This window comes from Mus caroli, chromosome 10 (assembly GCF_900094665.2).
Source record: "Mus caroli chromosome 10, CAROLI_EIJ_v1.1, whole genome shotgun sequence".
NCBI classification, from domain to species: Eukaryota; Metazoa; Chordata; class Mammalia; order Rodentia; family Muridae; genus Mus; species Mus caroli.
In genome coordinates, this window is record NC_034579.1 from 81984591 (window position 1) to 82004483 (window position 19893).

At 38.0% G+C, this 19893-nt stretch overlaps 1 protein-coding gene and 1 pseudogene across 2 annotated transcripts in view; one reads left to right on the forward strand and one right to left on the reverse strand.

Moving 5' to 3' along the window:
- The window catches only part of Nup37 (nucleoporin 37), a 32673-nt gene extending 15867 nt beyond the window's left edge, over window positions 1-16806 (forward strand). For both annotated transcript variants that reach the window (XM_021174439.1, XM_021174440.2), the window contains exons 6-10: window positions 10447-10537; window positions 12817-12998; window positions 13310-13360; window positions 15490-15583; window positions 16545-16806. In XM_021174439.1, the coding sequence (XP_021030098.1) occupies window positions 10447-10537; window positions 12817-12998; window positions 13310-13360; window positions 15490-15583; window positions 16545-16658 (532 nt within the window). In that variant the 3' untranslated portion in view covers window positions 16659-16806. The remainder of the gene's footprint in view (window positions 1-10446; window positions 10538-12816; window positions 12999-13309; window positions 13361-15489; window positions 15584-16544) is intronic.
- LOC115032262 lies at window positions 3545-3656 on the reverse strand (annotated as a pseudogene).
- Window positions 16807-19893: the final 3087 nt, after the last annotated feature.

Sequence of the window (19893 nt, forward strand, 5' to 3'; positions counted from 1 at the left end):
GTTGGATCTCATGGAGGCATTTCCTCAACTGAAGCTCCTTTCTCTGTGATAACTCCAGCTGTGTCAAGTTGACACAAAAATAGCCAGTACAGTGGATCCCATGGTCCCTATGGTTTAACGGGTACTGTGAACATAAATTCACTGAATGCACCTTGAATTCTTTCTGCTTTTAATGTTCTTTTAAAACCATACTTATTAATGTACATACATTATACAGCTTCTAAATATTTAGTGCCTCACATTGACAGTAAATCCAATAGCTATTACTTACATTTTTTTGTCTTTATACAATTTACTTTTCTGTTTATTTGCTTTGTTTTTCCAGACAGGGTTTCTCAGTGTAGCCTTGGCTGTCCTGGAACTCGCTCTTTAGACCAGGCTGTCCTGGAACTCAGAGATCTGCCTGCCTCTGCCTACTGAATGCTGGGATTAAAGTTGTACACCACCATGCCCAGCTTATAATTAAAGATATAGTTACAGTTGTAGGCTATTATGTCTGTGTATTACCTGCTAAATTTTTCATGTGAAGGACATGAAAGGTTTGTAGGCATAAAATCCAAGGGTTCTGAGGACTTAGTAACCCGTTTGAATAGAGGCCTAAATAATAAACGGACTATTTAAAGCAATTAAAACTATTTTTGGTGACTCAGTTCTATGAAATTATGATTTTTCTAGTAAGAAGTATTTAGAATAATGACACCTGAAAGAGAAAGAAATGTGTGTCCCTGCAAAGCCCAGGAGGAAGCTGGGTCTGGCAGGCCGCAGCCAAGGCACACGGCATTGCTGGCTGCTCTCAGAAGGGCTTTTTCTCTTTTTTTGCTTGGTTTACTTTGTTTATATTTGCTTCTTTGCTTTAACTTTTTTTAATTGAAAAAATATTTATCTTAATATACAATCTATTCTGACTGGGGTTTCCCCTTCACCCAGCTCCTCAGAGCTCCTCCCCACCCACCTAAACTAACTCCCTTTCTTGTCTCTCAATAGAAACAAACAGGCATTAACAATAATCATAACAATCCCGAATAGGACAGTCAGAGAAAGAAACAGAAAGGAAAAATATGAGCTGAAGAGAAAACAAAGAAACATATATAAACAGACATACACATTAGCATACACAGGATGAATCCCATGAAAACCCAAAACCAAAAACATTAATATAGAAGCAAAACACCTGTTTCATAATGTAATATATGTTTATTATATATGTTTATATTTATTACATATTTAATATATTGTATAATATAAGCATATAATTATGTATTTTAAATATGTAATAAATATTTTTTAATATTTATTTGTGTGTGTATATATGTATATAATGCTTAAACAAAACATGACCAGAAGGTGGGAGGGGGGCGGGGTGGGGGGAAGAAAACTTCCAAAAACACCATTGAGTTTGTTTTGTGCTAGCATCTGCTGCTGGGCCTGGGACCTGCCTTTGATTTGTATGCATAGTGAGACTACTCCTTTGGATAAAGTTATTCCTTTGTGAGCAGTTCTCAACTGGAGAGAACTCTTGGGTTAGGTAAGGGGGATTGTGTTCATTTCCTCTTAGTCCTGAGCTCCTACTTACTGGCTTACCTATGCACACCTTGCGCATGCTGCACACACAGTCGCTGTGTTCAGAAGGCTCCTTGTGTTGTTGTGTCTAGAAGGCTCCTTTCCTTGGTGTCTTCCTCCCTCAGCCCTGAGGGGAGAGATTTGAGGGAGACATCCCATTTAGGGTTGTGTATTCCTAGCTGTCTCACTCTGCATATTATCTAGCTGTGGGTTTCTGTATTTGTTCCCATCTGCTGCAGGAGCAAGCTTTCTGATGACTAACCAAAGCATTCATCTATGAGTATAGCAGAATGTCATTGGTCATTTTATTGCTACATTCCTTTGGCAAACAGCAGTATTTGATTTTCCGCTGGATACATGGACTATTTTGTCTCATGTTTTAGGCTCCCTGAGGAGTATCAGGTGCGGGTCTCGTCTTTTGAAGTGTTCCTTAAATCCAGCTAGTGATTGGCTGTTCACACAACTTTTCTTCCTCTGTTGCACATTGTATCTTGAAGGCAGAGCACCATTGTAGATTGAAAGGTTTGTAGTTGGATTGGTGTTAGCCTTTCTCCTCTGATAGTACGCAGAGTTCCTTACAGTTCCAGGAAGGGGGACAACCAGCTTGACTTATCCATCATTGATGACTTATATAAGTGTTGTCATCAGCAACAAAGCCTTCCCATCAGCTTTTAGAAACTCCCAAGGATCAGCCTCAGCATGGAGACGGGGAGTGAGAGAAGGGGTGTCTAAGGGTGGTGAAAAGAACAACTTGAAGTCAAATTGTGAATACAAGCTGACGACTTTGTTCTGCTTGATACAACTTTTCCAGTCTGCTTCTCTCTGTCCTTGCTTTCTCTCTGGAGGCTTCTCTCTATATATTCAGCTTGCTTGCTATTCTAAGAGATCTCTCTGTCCATGCTACTGGCTTGTGAGTGTGTGTGTCTATGTGTTTGTGTCTGTGTGTCTATGTATATCTGTTCTCCAAGCAGTTCTCTTTTTTGTAAAGATTTATTTTATTTATATGAGTTCACTGTAAATGTTTACAGACACACCAGAAGAGGGCATCAGATCCCATTAAAGATGGTTGTGAGCCACCATGTGGTTGCTGAGAATTGAACTCAGGACCTCTGGAAGAACAGTCAGAGCTCTTACCCACTGAGCCATCTCTCCAACCCAGCAACAATTCTCTTTATCCTAGAAAATTCTCTGCTGCAGAACGCAGGTCTAGTCTTATATTTTCCATTTCAATCCTGGCATTTACTCCAGGCTTCCTTTAGATTATTTTATGAATCAGCATCCACTGACCTTTGATTCTTAGGAGACAGCAAGCATACATTTTTTTTTTTAACATTGCAAAAGAATTCAGAGATCTGTCTGCCTTTGTTAAGCACAGATCTCTTTGTATGCTAGTTGAGTAGAACCTTGTCCTGAAATTACCATTTCTGCCACACTTAGGTTTAACCTTGTTGTGTCTCAGGCTGACCTTGAACTCAAGAATCTGCCTGCCTTTTTATCTTTCTGACAAGGTGATTCATAGTGTAGCTGCCTTTGTTCCTTTAGATTCAGGAAGCCCCTCATAATTCATATTGCATCCTTATATTTTACATAGTTGAGAAATTGTGTGTGTGTGTGTGTGTGTGTGTGTGTGTGTTTATGTGAGTATTGTACTCATGTGTTTAGAGCTTTTTTCCATAGTCTTAAAGGCTGTCCCGAAGGTCCTAGTGTTTGTTGAGACATTAGCCACACCTTCAACTCCTGCCCTTAATGCTATCTTAGATTATCATGAATTAATGATAATGTTAACAAAGAGGTCATTTCTCAGAGGTATGTGAAAAATATGTACATTATTATGCAAACAAGCCTTACACCCACTGGGTTAGTGGGAGCTTTCTTTGGGCCTGTTTGGCCAACAACTCAATTAGGAGTAGCCTATTCCTGGCCCTGGAGGTGCCCTCAGGTGGCAGGAGATGTCTAGACAGACCTTTATCTCCTCCATTCTTGGGTACAGTGGTTCAATGCCACAATAGAGGTGGCGATGCCTTTGCCATATGCGTGTTGTTTAGCCAAGAGGCCTCTTCCTCCCTCTAAGGATGAGCTGACCTTTTCTACAGCCCATTTGTTTTTCTTACATTATACTTAGAGGGTGCTTTGTTGTTTTGTTTTAAGGGGTACTTTTTTATGTTCTGTTTCTGAAGACTAGTTAAATTCTCCCAAAATTATGAGAATTGACAAATTTTTATCTAGTAAAAGAAATGTAAAGACCTCTCACACTTTATTGCCACCACCTTATGGAAGAAAGAGATTCTTAAAAGATAGAACAAACTTGAATCCAAGTCCTTTAAATAAACTGAACTTTACAAAACTTATGACAAAAAAGTGAAAACCCAGGTATGGCACATGCCTATATTGGTCAATTGGGAGACTGAGGTTGAAACCTCCAAGAGCTACTTGAGTACCAGGCTAGCTAGCCAAGACAACAAACATACCAAGACCTTTCTCAGCAAAGGAGAAAGAAGACCTCATTGTACCTGAGTGCCCCACATTGCGGACATTGGAAGACCTCTGCAGCCATTGCTCTTAAGAGCCAAGCTATTTCTTCAGCCACATACTTAATGGTTTTCATTGGTTTATTTTAAATATTTCTTTTAAGTTTTTTACTTATGTGTAATTATATGTCCACATATATGTGGATACCCACGGAGGACAGGAGAGGGTGTCAGATCCCCTGAAGCTCAAGTGACAGGTGATTGTGAGCCGCCCAACCTGAGGGCTAGGGACAAAACTCTGGTCCTGTGCATGAACAGTAAGTGCTCTTACTGGGGAGCTACCTCTGCAGCCTTCGTCTAAGTGATTAATGGGTTAAGCTTATGATTTTATAAATTCATCAATGAAGAAAATCCTATTCCTAGTCGGTGGCAAATCACAGATGTTCTTGAGTATTGGCAACAGTGTCATTCTGTAAGAACAATTCAGATCAGCAGATATTTATTAAGCATGTTAATATACACAATACTTAGTACTTTGGGGGATACAAAAGAAGTAGACTCAGTGTTCACTATAATTACAAAAGCTGTCAGAAGGAACCCCCCCCAAGCCTTAAAAATATTGGATAAAATTTTACAATGAGGGAAAAATTGACTTCTGCAAACTGAGATACTCTTAGTTTAAGACCAATGTATATGAGACATGTAATATCCATCCACATTCTCTATAAAATATGAAATATTATAGATCTGATGTTGTGGTTAGGAATGGGAGAAGGACAGGATGCAACTTCTTTCTTAAAGAGATAAGACTCATTTTAAATTTTATATTTTTTTTAACTTTGGTATATGTGGGGTGAGGTAGTTGTGAATATGAGTGCAGTACCTGCAGAGTCCAGAAGGTGGCATTAGATTCCTGGAACTGCAGTTCCAGGGACTTGTGATATGGGTGCTGAGAACTGAGCTCAGGTCCTCTGCAGGAGGACCTCTCACCTCTGGGCCATCTCTAGCCCCTTTATGGCTGTTTGCTTTGGGGTTTTTGTTTGTTTGTTTATATGTTTTGTTTTTTCAAGTGTGACCATGTAACTGGCTAGGAATACTGATGATGTAAACTATTCACTGAGTCAGAAGTGTAGTCTTTCAAAAGAATGTTCCAAGAAAAATGAATATCTCACTTCTACTGTGTATCACATGCTAGCAAGTTGTTGCCAGTCTGTCTGTTTACATACATTTGAAAGACTCTTAGGATCTGTCATTAAGATGGAGTTTCTCTCCTCCTTCTCCTGTTGGAACCATAAGATATGTGAAATATTTTTAAATAGCCCTGATGGAAGTGGTAAAGTGGAAACTGTGATCTTTCTGAAGATAGGCCAGTGCAGCATTTCTTTAAGAATAATTAGCATTAAAGACCACATACCCAATGCCTGAATAATTCCAAGCACAGAATGAAATCAGAATAATGTATTATTCATTATTATGTTATGGCTACATGATTCAGGAAATACACCACAAACTGGATCACATTTGCATACCTTCATTAATTCCGTGAGCAAATTAATGCTAATGAAAGAGAAAACAAGCATAGGTAATTCTTGGTTTTAATTCTTATTACTCTGTGATTAGAAACCCATTTCTTTCATCATTAATATTGCTAGTATATTAAAGTTATTGCTACTGCTTGCTAAGTAGACTTCAGTATTTAAAAAAAGATAATACTCAGTTCCAGTGCTATATTCAGAGTATATTTGAAAATCTGACATATATTGACATGCCCTTTGCAAACTTCTTGCTTCAGATTATCATTCCATTTAATTATCTCTACTTTTAAGGCTGTCAAAGTTTTCTACAATCTAAGCTATAGAAACTAACTGTAAACTACTGACAATATGTATCTTCAAGATTTTATAAGTTTAATTCCCAGGTTTGGGCTTTCTATTAGAAAGCTCCACCTGTGAACTTTGCCCTGAGGTGCCACTGCCATCTCCTATGTCAGTGCTAAGTCCTTTCAACTCACTCCCCTTTCCTAATGTCCTCAGTAAAGAATAGTCCACTGCCTTCTGTAATCAGCTAGCATCGGGAGGAAAGTCCTCGGTTTGCTATCACAACAAAGTCACTGAATACTGTATTCAACACCAGGGCATTGTGAACGTGCCTTCTCTGCCTTACAGCTACAGCTCTGCACTGTCCCTTCTGTTCTCCCGTACTTAGTTAATCAGCACTCCAGTTCATGTGATCTAGTTGTGTCTTTTAGAAGTACTGTGGTTTGTATTTTGGCTTTACCCATTACAGAGTGCCAAATGGATACAGATGTGTCGCTTAATGTCATCCATTCCTTCTTTTGTCTGTTGTTTAAAAACATTTGCTAGCAGAAATGTCCTTCTGCAGCACACTTTCTAGCAGACAATGAGCTGCCAACTCGAATAGACAGTAAACAAATAAAAAGAACAGTGTATTACGCAGGAAATTCCCTCTTGAGTTCTCAAACAGTGTCGGCCACCAGTTGTCAATTGAAATAACCCTTGAAAATATCTATGGTATCTCCTATGCCAACACACACTTTGTGGGATCTTTTAATTAATTAATTTTATGACAATTACATTTTAATACTATATGGTAAGGAAGTTAATATTCTGCTGAAAAGCACTCAGCCTGAAATGATTTCAGCAAGACCCTATAAAATTAAAGTAAGTATAATTCATAAATTTAGATGAAGTTTTAATTCCTCCATGTTACAGCTAAATCTTCAGGATGGTATTAGTGTAGGAATCCCTTGTTTTAATTTATGGATGGTATTGGCGTGGGAATTCCTTGTTATAATTCATGGATGGTATTGGAATGGGAATCCCTTGTTGTAAGTCATGGATTAAAGGTATTGACGTGGGAATCCCTTGTTATAATTCATACTGGGTGAGAACTGCTGTTGCCTTTTCTTTGACAATGGCACTGTGTTATCCAGTTCTCTGATGCCTTCAGTTCATTACAAATAGGCTTCTTTAAGACCTTAAACCTTTACCTCTAAAGTTAATTGCAAGCATATACATATATATACATGTCCATTTCATGAACTAGACCAGTAGTGTTTTTCTTAGAAGAGTAGAAAGCTATAAAAGCATCTGAAACATGCTCACCGCCTTATTGTAGTGCCCAGTATGTGTATGGAAATTCATTTGCCAAGGTTTTGATTGTAGGGCAAAGCTTTTTTTCTTAGCTTATTAAACCATTGATGACCATTAAAGCATCCATGCTCTTACGTACACTTTCTCATATTCTCTCTACCTCTCACCCTCATTTTATACCATAATAAAATATTACAGTATAAGCCAGGGAGTGGTGGCGCACACCTTTAATCCTAGCACTTGGGAGGTAGAGGCAGGCAGATTTCTGAGTTTGAGGCCAGCCTGGTCTACAAAGTGAGTTCCAGGACAGCCAGGGCTACACAGAGAGATCCTGTCTCAAATAAATAAATAAATAAATAAATAAATAAATAAAATATTATAGTGTAAACAGCATACTTAGCAAACAGTTGAGAGGAAGTTAATATCTGATTAATTTTTCTCACGTACCTAATTTAGGGTGTTTTTTTTTTTTAAGTTTTAGTTAATTGCCATCAACTTAATATCATTTACATAGCTCTTTCCTGTTCATATTTTTTCGGTTTATATAATTATTAAACTAGGCAGAGCACTCATATTCCATCTTGGTAAGTGTACAACAATTGTACATGAGAGCACAGTAGGAAATAGCTTTCTCTTTCTTAAGACTTCATAGAGGGAGGTAGGAAGAATTCTCCATAAAGAATTGGGTGCATATTGTGCTACCACTGTCTCAGTAAGGGCTTCTGTTGTAGTGATAGGGGGGAAAGGCTTATATCTCTTGGATCATACTCCGTCATTGAGAAAGTCAGGTTAAGAATTCAGGTTGAAAACAAAAATAGGAGCCATGGAGGAATGATGTTTACTGCCTTGCTCTCCATGGCTTACTCAGCATGCTTTCTTATCTTGTTCCTGTGAGAGGAGTCTGTGCTTGTGTACTAAGATTCATGTACTGTCTGTATGTATGATCTACTTCAAAAACAGGAAAAGAAGTGTGACTTCATCAGGTGGCCTTAAAGATAGAAAATATGGGTCTGGAGAGATGGCTCAGCGGTTAAGAGCACTGAGTTCAAGTTCCATCAATCACATGGTGGCTCACAACCATCTGTAATGAGATCGGATGCCCTCTTCTGGTGTGTCTGAAGACAGCTACAGTGTACTTACATATAATAAATAAATCTTGAGAGAGAGAGAGAGAGAGAGAGAGAATATGTTGAACTTCACAAAAGGATTTCAGAGGGCTTAATTATGGAATCTATCAAAAAGGGAAATAAGACATAACAACTTAAATTGTACCATGTGCAGCTAATTTAGTTAGGAGAACTTATTTTAGTCCAATTTGTTGTATTTTGCATACTTAGTACTAAGATTATGTAACTGTTGGGAATTATTGAATCAGTGTATAATTACAAACCATAAATCATTGTATCCTAGTCCTCTGAAATGTAATCCATATGACCCTCCTCACGCGTGAGCTAGCTCTCTTCTTTAAAGGATCATCAGGTTCTGATCAGGATAAAATACTGCTTAAATTAGACTCAAATTTGGTTCATTAGACCACAATATACTTAGTTAACTGACTTATTTTCATAACTATCTCTATTTTTTTCACCTCTTTGTCTTCTGGATTTGAAAGTGGGGAAAGAACCATGAAAATATTGGCTTGTATTTGTTCAGTTTTATATAATAACCAACAAAAATCAAATTCATTTTAAAATAAAATCAAAAGAATGAATATTTTAGTCCCCCCTGTAATGAAAGCCATTGGACTGAGAAGACAAATTTCTACTATCCCAATAGTGATAAGACTTACGCTAGCCCAATACTTCATTATGGAAATGGCAGCAGAAAGTAGCTTCAGTTGCCTAAATGTCTAATGTTGTTCTAGGGACTGAAGGACAGAGCTTAAACCCCTAATGATTTGCTTCTTCAGTTAAACCATAACTGTCTCCTTTATATAATAGAGAAAGGTGTCTTTTTTGATAAAATATATGATTCTAATATTAAATCAAGTAGATGATCCTCAGACATATGTCTGCTACTTCAAATGTTACGATGATATATCAAATTTGACATTCTTTACTTTTTAGAAAAAAACTTAGCCTACTTTAATTTTTAAAACTTCTTTACAGTCCTAAAGAAGTCATGAACTATAAAACCTACAAGAGAAAGGAGGAATCCTCATGAATGCATTTGATTATTGTTAGGAGATTGCTGAGCATGGACCCCAGAGCCTCGTGTATGCTAAACACACTCCACTGAGCTGTGCTCCTCAGTGGTGAATGTGTTCACTTGAGGACCGAAATGCCGGAGGCACTTTGTTACCCGTCAGTCAGGGAACTTCTGTTTCCTGACATGCTAGCTCCACTCAGCATAGTGTAACAGTGGCTGACTAAGAATCAATTGTGAGCTAGCCAAAAATCATAGTTCCCAAGGACAGTACTCTCACATCCAAGTGCCATGCCTGTGACTTCTGAGATTAAAAGCCATTGAGATGAAGAGCCCCATTTGTGAGTAAGTTGATGCTTATTGATAGACAGTACAGAACCAGTACAGACAGGACAGTGCTTCTTTAGTCCATCTTTAATCTGGCAACTGCTAAGCATGGCCATCTTGGGAGAAAACATTGGAGAAGTCAGACAGATGAGAAATTGTATAAGATAGGACATCCCCAAAGTATGTTGTATAAGTAGAAGGAATGAGCATTGTGGGAAATGACTCTCCTACTAAATGCCTGTCACCTCACATTGGCTTCTTCATGGGTTACTCTGAAAATAGAAAGGCTGGTATGGGGAGAGAGGGAGACAGAGACAGAGAACACCTTGGGTAGGAATAATTGTTAATAGAGATGACTTAAGTAGGCTTGCAACCTGATTAATGGTCTAGAAACATTGATTTTGCTTACAATGAATACATAAATAATTAAGCAATATGTTACTATGTTGGATTAATTAGAAAATATATGACTTTGTTCCCATAATTAAGCATGGTAGAGCTGGGCGTGGTGGCACACGGCTTTAATCCCAGCACTTGGGAGGCAGAGGCAGGCGGTTTTCTGAGTTCAAGGTCAGCCTGGTCGACAGAGTGAGTTCCAGAACAGCCAGGGCTACACAGAGAAACCCTGTCTCAAAAAAAACAAAANAAAAAAAAAAACATGGTAAAACTTAAATTCTGTATGCTCCTTTTATATTTTCCAATGACTATTTTTTCTCAAAGATGTTTATCAAATACATGTAATAATACGTAGGTAATGACTTTAAATACATTTGTCAAAGTTTCATTTATTTTATTTGGTAGTGATGTATTTAACATCCATACTCTTTTATTAGGATTTGGAACTTGGAAGGAAAGCAGACAGCTCATTTTCTTCTTCATTCTCCTGGAATGAGTGTGTGCTGGCATCCTGAGGAAACTTTCAAGGTTGTTATCTATAACTTAAATTTCCTTTACGAAGTTTAAAGGGCACACAGGTATAATCCTCATAAAGGAAGGACCGATGGCTTCTACCTCAGGCGCAGATTAGTACAGCTGCACTTGAGTTTTATAGAAATAAAGACGTTCGTAGTTTCTCGAAACTGTTAGCCCTTTTGCAACCATCATTCATATATACAGAATGTGCTTTTCCTGGCCCTTGGCAGATTACAGCCTAAAAATTGGTATTCAGTCTAGTTAGCAGTATGCAGTTTTCAAAAAAGAAAAAGAAATTGAAGTTAAATCCATGCATATGAGCCGTATATAAAGAAGTGTCAGTGGCCTAAGGCGCGTGTGTCCTACATTAGAAGCACTCAAAGCTTTCTAAAGTACTAGTGAGTTTTAAATACCAGTTAGCCATAATTCATGGTGAAACCAGGAGCCATTCAACATGTCCTCTCATAGAGTGTCAATGCCATGTGCACCTCAGAATGAACCCTGCAGCATCTCCTGCAGCCATACACCTCCCTTGGACACCTGAGTTCCATAGACCTCTGACATCCTCGTGCTTTTTCATTTCACTGTTCTGCCCTCAGTTTTGCACAAAAGATAGAGTTTATTGATTCTGTCTACCAAATATACATTGTTAAAGCTTTTTCTCAATATACAATTATATTATGGCAACTTCTTTTTAAATTTAAGGCTGTTTCCTACCTATTATTTCTAAATGTTTGGATATATTTTCCTTTTTTGTTGTTTTAGCTTTCTTTCATTATTGTCATGCATATTTTGTTCTTATTGATTACTGTACCCCACTGCCCTTCCACTGTCTTCCTACCTTCTTATTGGTCCCCTTCTTGTCCTCCAAGACCTCCATCGTTCCTTCATGTCACACGTATTCTCTGACCCTCTGATATTAGAATACCCTTTCTTCTTCACTTCTCATAGGTCCCCTTTTGAGTTTCATGGTGTGTGTGTGTGTGTGTGTGTGTGTGTGTGTGTGTGTTTGTACATATGCGTGTTCATAGATGTGTCTAGTGATTACTGCTACACTATTCAGAATAGCTAACAAGTAGTCTAAATGTTTATCAATAGATAAAGGAAATGTATATGTATGCACACAATTGGATTTTAGTATTTAGCCATAGAAAAAAATTGTCACAACATTTGCAGGTCAGTTGGTACAAATTGAAACCTATACAAAGTAAATAAGTCAGACTTATTCTTGTGTTTTCTTTAAGTTCAGATCCTAGATTTTAACTTTTATATTGGTGTATATATACAGGAGGCTTAGGTCAAGGGGGTCATCCCTCTTCTAACTTGACTTGTTCTTCATAATTGTGATCTAACTCCGTAATTGCAGTTAGTTATTATGCTTTCAGATTACCACCAATGCATTAGATAATGCTCTCCTTCCCCCTCATTCTTAAGTGGAGACAACTTTAACATGGTGAATGCCTATTTCTTGAAACTAGTCCTGATGAATACATATGCGTGTGTGTGTGCGCGCGCGCGTCGTGTGTGTCTGTGTGTGTGTGTGTGTGTGTGTGTGTGTGTTTCTTTGTACATTCTGTTTGTAATTTGTTTTCCCTCTTGTAAATAATTAAAAACAAACTCCAAGCCATTGAACACATTAAATATTAGAACTTAGGTTTCTGACCAGTCCCCACTCTTTCCACTCCATCACTGCTACCTCACACTTCCAGATGTCTGCACCTTTAAATCGGCAAAATTAAACGAACATTCTCAGAAAGAAGGGACCTTACACAGTAGATAAAGCATATTCTTTGGATAATTAATACCCTGTCCAGCATACTTGGAAAAATCTTGTCCATTATAGATGATATTCTATGACATGCTTTCATAAATCTAAGAAACAATTTTCATATTGTAATTTTTTAAGATTGGGATTTATTGTATAAATTTATGCATTTGGTTACATTTTTCATCTGTTTCATAACAATTTATTAAACATCTAAAATTATTGGAATCATTTCAATTATTGGAGTCTTATAACAAGGAAATAACTCAGTAACAAGGGATTACTAATACTAATAATAGACACCCTTTTCTTGATTTAAGAGTTCAATATTTACTAGTGCTTGTAGAACAAGCCTATAGGTATCTCTGATACTTATGCATTTGGCTTCTGTTTGTGATATGTATGTGTGTATATATACATATGTGTGTGATGTGTGTTTATATTTCTTTTATGACATTGAATCTGCTTTCTCAAGTTTAGCTGATGAGATACATGGAGAGTTTTCTTTTTCCACCCTGTATGACAGCTAATGGTTGCAGAGAAGAATGGGACAATCCGGTTTTATGACCTAATGGCTCAGCAGGCCATTTTATCTCTTCAGTCAGAACAGACACCCTTAATGTCAGCACACTGGTGCTTGAAAAACACCTTCAAAGTTGGTGCTGTTGCAGGAAATGATTGGATTATTTGGGATATCACTCGGTCCAGGTAATTATTTGTCTATTATGTTACATAAATATGTTGTTAAATGACCCATATAGTCATTCTTGTACATAGAGGCCTCCATGTCCAATGGAAATGCGTGTCTCCTGTAGAAAAAGGAGAGAAGTGCTGTCCCTGTGGGGCCTCAGAGTGGTTCTAAGTCATGGCCATTGTTCACTGTTTCCAACTGAGTGCTTACTTGGGCTTTTGTTAAATTTACTGGGGTCCAAAGAGAAACACCTTTAAAACCGTCATTCAAGTTCATCTACTTCACTCTAATACATAATTTGCAAAATGCAAACTCTTGTTTTTTTTAGTTATCCTCAAGAAACAAGACCTGTCCACATGGACCGAGCACACTTATTTAGGTAATGTACTGTTTCTGCTGGAGTTGTGTGGATGCTTGATGTGGTAGTGTTCCACTTCCAGAGTAAGTCCCCAGCCCTCCTCTTCACTGGAGTTTGGGGACTGGTTTTCCTCTTTTCTCTGGCTGCTTTATAAGGGTTATTTTGCTTTCCCTACTAAGTAGTTGCTTTCTCTTTTGCTTTAGGTGAGCAGGACATGTAGTTTTCAGCCACTTAGAAAATGTTTATAATTCACAGAGACCATGTAGCCAGTATCCCAGTCCACCTCCAGGTCAGGATGGATTGTGCTGCCTCCTTCCCTGTCCTGCTCTGTACAAGTGCACACAGACCCATGTGCACACACAAGTATCACTGCATTTGAAACATAGTCATGCGACTCATATAGCTCTTAACATGCTAGTTACATGTTATTTGATTATGTTTGAATTTTTTTATTTGCGTGAACATATCTTGGTTTTTGTCATTTTATTCCACTGTATAGTCATTAAGCAAAAAGACTGAGAACAGTGAGGCATTTGTAATTTGCTGAAAGGGGTTTGGTTTTTGTTTTTAATCACATCTGAAATATCCCTAGTAAATTAATCAGGACTCCATTATTTTTAAGAATAAAATATATTCATCATAGTATTAAATTTTCATAGATTGGGCCTAGAGAGATGGCTCAATGGTTAAAGGCCCTGGTTGCTCTTCTAGATGACCCAGGTTCAATTCCCACCACCCGCATGGCAGCTCACACCTGTCTCTAATTCCAGTTACAGGGCTTCTGGCATCCTCACACAGACAGACATGCAGGCAAAACACCAGTGAACATAAAATGAGTTATATATTAAAAATTTTCTATAGATTATTATGAAATAATCCAAATTTCAGAGATATGATCAAATTATGTTTTTGAAACCAGTGAATTCTGTATGATTTGTGAGAAAGGCCTTCTCATCTCAGCGTGGTTTAGCAACTCTTCCATATCATTGAAAACTCAGACTCAGTGCTGGGGAGATGACTTAGTGGATAAGAGCACTTATTATGCAGGTAGAAAAACCTGAATTCAAAGCTCCAGTGCCCTACCCCAGCACTGGGGAGTGCAGACAGACGGATCCAGGCGCTCACTGGCCTGCCAGCCTGTAAGGAATGGTGACGCTGTGACTCAGTGAGCAATCAGAGGACAAAAAGAAACACTCCATGTTTATTAGATTGCTACGGCTTCCTTATGCCACTTATATCTCAGCCCCTGGAACTGAACACTGGCAGAACACAGCTGAGATTCAGATGTTATAGACAAAGAACAGAAGAGCTATTAAACAGCTAATAATATCTGAGACCAGGTCATTTATTATCAAAGAAATTTTTTTTCCTCAGGCCTTCTTCACCACACTGGCAGTACTAGTCATCAGTCAGGCATCCACTAGCACTTGCTGACTTAGGAAAATTCAGTGACCCAGATACCTTGAAGACTTTGATGTTCTAAGTAGTTATGTCATCCCAAATGACTTAAACACAAGTATATCACACAAATTTAAAAGAAATATCAATAAATGGAACTGGAGGTCTGGTGAGATGGCTCAGCGGTTAAGAGCACTGACTGTTCTTCGAGAGGTCCTAAGTTCAATTCCCAGCAACCACATGGTGGCTCACAACTATCTATAATGGGATCCGATGCCCTCCTCTCAGTGCCTGAACACAGCTACAGTGTATTCATATAAAATAAATAAATAAATATTTTTTTAAAAAGAGCTGGAGAGATGGTTCAGCAGTTAAGAACACTGGCTGATCTCCTAGAGGATCTAGATTTAATCTCAGCACACACATGGCAGCTCACAACTGCTTTGATCTTCAAAACCTCCATACATGCAGATGCCTTGTGTCTCCATCTGTAGAGACCAGGTTACATGCAGATGCCTGTGTCTCCCATCTGTAGAGACCAGGTTAACCTTGCTTGATTTTAGCACATAGTTCAGGACTTACAGTTAGCATTCAACAATAATGCAGAACAAAAAAGTATTCATGGCTAAGTAAAGTGGAGGTCTGCATGGAGTCGCAGAGCATCGTGGAGTTGCTGCTTCTGCGCAGGGGTAGCCTAGTCTAGAGCACTTTGTCTGTAGGGCGGAGCTTACTGTTATGCTTTCCTCTCTTAGGTGGTCGGCCATTAGTGAAAACCTGTTTGCAACCACTGGATATCCTGGCAAAATGGCCAGTCAGTTTCAGATTCATCATTTAGGGCACTCTCAGGTAATGCAAAAATATTTCCTGGCATTTCTGGGTACTTGGTTTTCAAATTGGATTTTTTTTTACTTTTCTATCCATAGATCCCAAATTTGCAGTTACTAACTAAAAATACTTATGTCTGCTATCTGCTTAAACCAAAGGTTTTTTTTCTTTTAATGTTTTGATCACCAGTAGCAATAGATATATTTTTCTTCAAAATTAATAAAAAAATCATAGTTTATCTTTCATTTATGTATACTAATTTTGCTTGCTTAGTTTGTATAAATTGCAAAATTTTTTGATTCTGGATCATACCCATTTTTTAATAGATAACTTAGATTTTCATTGAAGTCAGGTGCAAATAGATAATGTATATTTCATCATTACTATGCTTCTGCTACAAACATAGTTTTCAATACATTTCTTACTTTTTATTTTAGATTTTTATTTTACATGTATGGGTGCTTGCCTGGGTGTATGCGTGTGCATGCGTGTGCACCACATGCATGCCTGGTGCTTGTGGAGGTCAGAAGGGGTTATGGATCCCCTAGAACTGGAGTTAGGGATGATGTGAACAACTGTGTGGAGGCTAGGTTTTAAACCCTGGGTCCTCTGAAAGTGCTCTGAAAGACCCAGTCTTGCTTATAATCATAATTTAGGGGCTGCCAAGGAGTCCACTGCTTTGTAATTATTTTTCTGCACATGTATCTCACATAAGAGCACCTCTACTGCCTATCTTACTCCTGCCCACCTTTGTTGCACTATTAAGATATCTCCTCTGTGATGCTGCCTCTGCTTTGAGATAATAATCTAATAAGTAACATCTCTTATATCACTAATAATAATTATTTCATCAACACTTACCAGCACTTATATTTATTAAATGTGAAATACATTTCTTTAAAAAGAAAAAAACAAAACAATAGTTTTCTTTATTTTCTGAGTTAAGACTTCACTGTGCTTCTTTGATTCCCATGTTTTCCAGCCTGTCCTCATTGGTTCTATAGCTGTCGGTTCTGGTCTTTCCTGGCATAGAACACTTCCACTGTGTGCAGTTGGAGGAGACCACAAGCTCTTGTTCTGGGTGACAGAAATATGATTTTCCTCTGTATTTTTGATCCTTCACTTTGTATTTTTAGTATATATTTTGGAAAAATCCTTATTTTTATATCAAACATACTGTAAATCTAGAAATGCCTCAGTTGTCTTTTCTGATAAATAAAATGATAAAGACTACATGAAAAATATGTTCCTGTTGTGTTGGTGTACTTTTTGAGCTATGTTTTTTTTTTTTTAATCTACCTCCCTTCTTACCCTTACTCCACCCTAATCCCTTCTAGTCCCCACACACACACTAGGCAGGACAGAAAGAAGGTTAGCACGACCTGGGGTGTCAATCTCTGTAGGCTACTTCCTGCTGATTAAGGGCATCAGGTTCCTTAGGGAAAGTCCAGTCTTCTCTCGTCAAGCTATCCAATTTCTTCTCCCTTTGCTCACAACCACTTGACAAACCACAGCATCAGGGGAACAGCTGCCGCAGGCCCTCTCAGGGCTCTCAATTTTATACCCTATCAAAAGTTCCCAGAATTCCAAATGTAAACTATCTGCAGCTGGCAAAAATCACGTCCCTTGTAATGCACCAGGCAAATCATAGTCACCTGCTGTGAAACAGCCACTTTTCCCACACCAGAGATCCAAACTAAACATATTCACATACCATAACTGGGTTTTTAATGAAACCAAAATTCTCACTATACTGTTGTCCTTTGCTGTGTAACAAATGTGTGTACATACACCCAGATATTTTTAATCATCTTGTATCAACAGCTGTATATTCCAGCCTCTACACTTTGAATGTATATATACTTTTCCTAATTGTCGTAGATAAAAACACTTGAGAAGCCAGAGAGTAATCAAATATTTGAAAATTGTCATCTTAAGTTTTTGAAGTGGGGTCCAGGATGGACTGCTTGCCTAGAACAAATCCAGAATGTACCATTTGCCTGTTGAAATTATTTACTGTAACTGCCATCCGTTTATTCAAGGTAACCATCTTGGAAAGAGATAACTTATAGATGTTTAAATACAGTTTTGCCAAGAAAAGGGACAGGAAGTATTAACCCAAAAGGGAAGAAAATGCTGTTTCCAGTGGTAAATTATAATATTACTTTACTTTATAATAAAACATTTTCAAGAATTGAGAGGGATTTCTTTACCTTCAGTTGAAAGAACAGAGTTGGCTGTTTCCCTTAATTACATACAGGTTACAGGATACTGCCCAGTTTCTCACCTATTACACTCTTGTATTCTTTGCTGTTGTATCCTGGAATTCTTTCCTTACTAAGCCTGTTCTTTGAACTATGTTTCCATTTAGACTAAAGCACAAACCTTAATCTAAGAGGGGTGCTGTTAGCTCTAGGGCAGCCTATGTTACAGAGTCAGACCTTGTCCATTAGTGAGTTAGTGAATAAGAGACAGGCAGACAGACGGACAGACAGACAAAAACTGGAGAAGATGCCCATGGGAACCCGCTGTTAATCATCACTCTGGTTCTTGGTAAATAACTTGGATTCTGATATTGTTTCCTGGGTTTAGCTTCCCCATGTGTGTTTATAAACGTCTCAGAGGGTTTTCCTTCTGTTGGAGTGTCCCTCGGGATGGTCTCACATACAGACATCATGGAAAGAAAAAAAAGCTGTGCTGGTATGTCAAACCTTGCATTGTTTGACACTGTTGAACAAAGTCAGGATCTCACAAATCCGCAGGATGTCGGAACTAATCCTGGTCTTTCCAGATGATGGAGTCATTAGTCTCCTTTTTATGATCTGGCTGTTGGGAAATTTCAGTGCTTCTCATGCCAAAACACAGAACCACACACTCTTGTTTGTTTCTTACTTTAATTGTGACTATATACTGACACTGACCTAGATACGTTCCTGTCCTGTAGTCTCATGTCAGTAGAGAAAAAAAAAATGAAAAATATTTTTTTTGTATGTGTGACTTGGTGATTGTTGTTGCTTCTAATTTGTTCAGAGTCAGACAATCCCAGAAATGCAGGAGAGTTTAAGAAAAAAAAAAAAAAAACACTATTATGCCCCAAAAGGAAAGAAATGTCTATACCAGACTGTTTCCATAATTTTCTATAGTTTAGACATTAACTCAGTTTGACTCAACTAGTAGCATATTTACTCTTAGCAGAAGTATGTTTGCAAGGTGGAAATGGCGTTTCGATTGCTCGGTTTCCCTTATAGCAGTTCAGTTGAGTCCTTAGAACTAGTGTTCTGCTCTAGTGTGTCTTCACTGCCTGTGTGCTCAGTAACCGGACAGCGGTGAGCAGTTTCTTTAATAGTACACCTTGCTGATTGAAAAACATCTACATCTCTAAATGTAACTGCACATTTAAAGAAAGATAACCCTGGGCTGGAGAGATGGCTCAGGGGTTAAGAACACTGACTGCTCTTCCAAAGGTCCTGAGTTCAAATCCCAGCAACCACAAAGAAAGAAAGAAAGAAAGAGAGAGAGAGAGAACAATAACCCTAAGACACAGGTCTGGTTTTGTTACTTTACAGTGGTTATTTTTCTTAGTTTTCATCATGTACACCTTCCCTATTCTCCCTCCAAATCCTCTCATGTGCCCATTCCCCCCACCCCACCCCTGCACTCTTACAAATTTACAGATTCCTATTTTATTCTTAAATACCTAAGTGCAACCTGCTCAGTCTGTGAAATGTTACCTGAATGTCTATTGTCAGAGCTGACCTTCTAGTATTAGATAACCAATTAGTGTGCTCTTTCCTGGGGAAGACTATTTCTCCTACTCTTAAGCAAGCATTCAGTGGTTGCTGGTAGTTCTTTATGTAGGGTTGCGGCCTCCTGACCTTGACCCACTTTGACGTGCCTCTTGCCCTTGTTTAGGCAAGTTCATGTTTAAGCAGTCATGTTGCTTGAGACATTATTGATGTAGCTTCTAACATTACCAGAGACACAATCCTCACAGAAAACTCTCTGGGAATCCTCTGGTTCTTAAAATCTTTCCACCTGCTCTTCTGTAATGTTCCCCTGAACCATGAGAGTCACATTGTAATTGTATATGTTGGAACTACACTCCACAACTATACATTTTGATTGGTTGTGAATTTTTTGTACTATTTTCCTCCTCCTGGTTTTTTTTTTTTTTTTTTTTTTTTTTTAAATTTTTTTTTTTTTTTTTTTTTTTTTTTTAATTTTCTTGATGAGGTTTGAGAAAGACACTTATCTGTAGGCAGAACAAATATTTTAAAACCTAGGGATTATTATAAAAGTTTAGTAAACTTTTCTTTTTGAGTTTTCCTCCA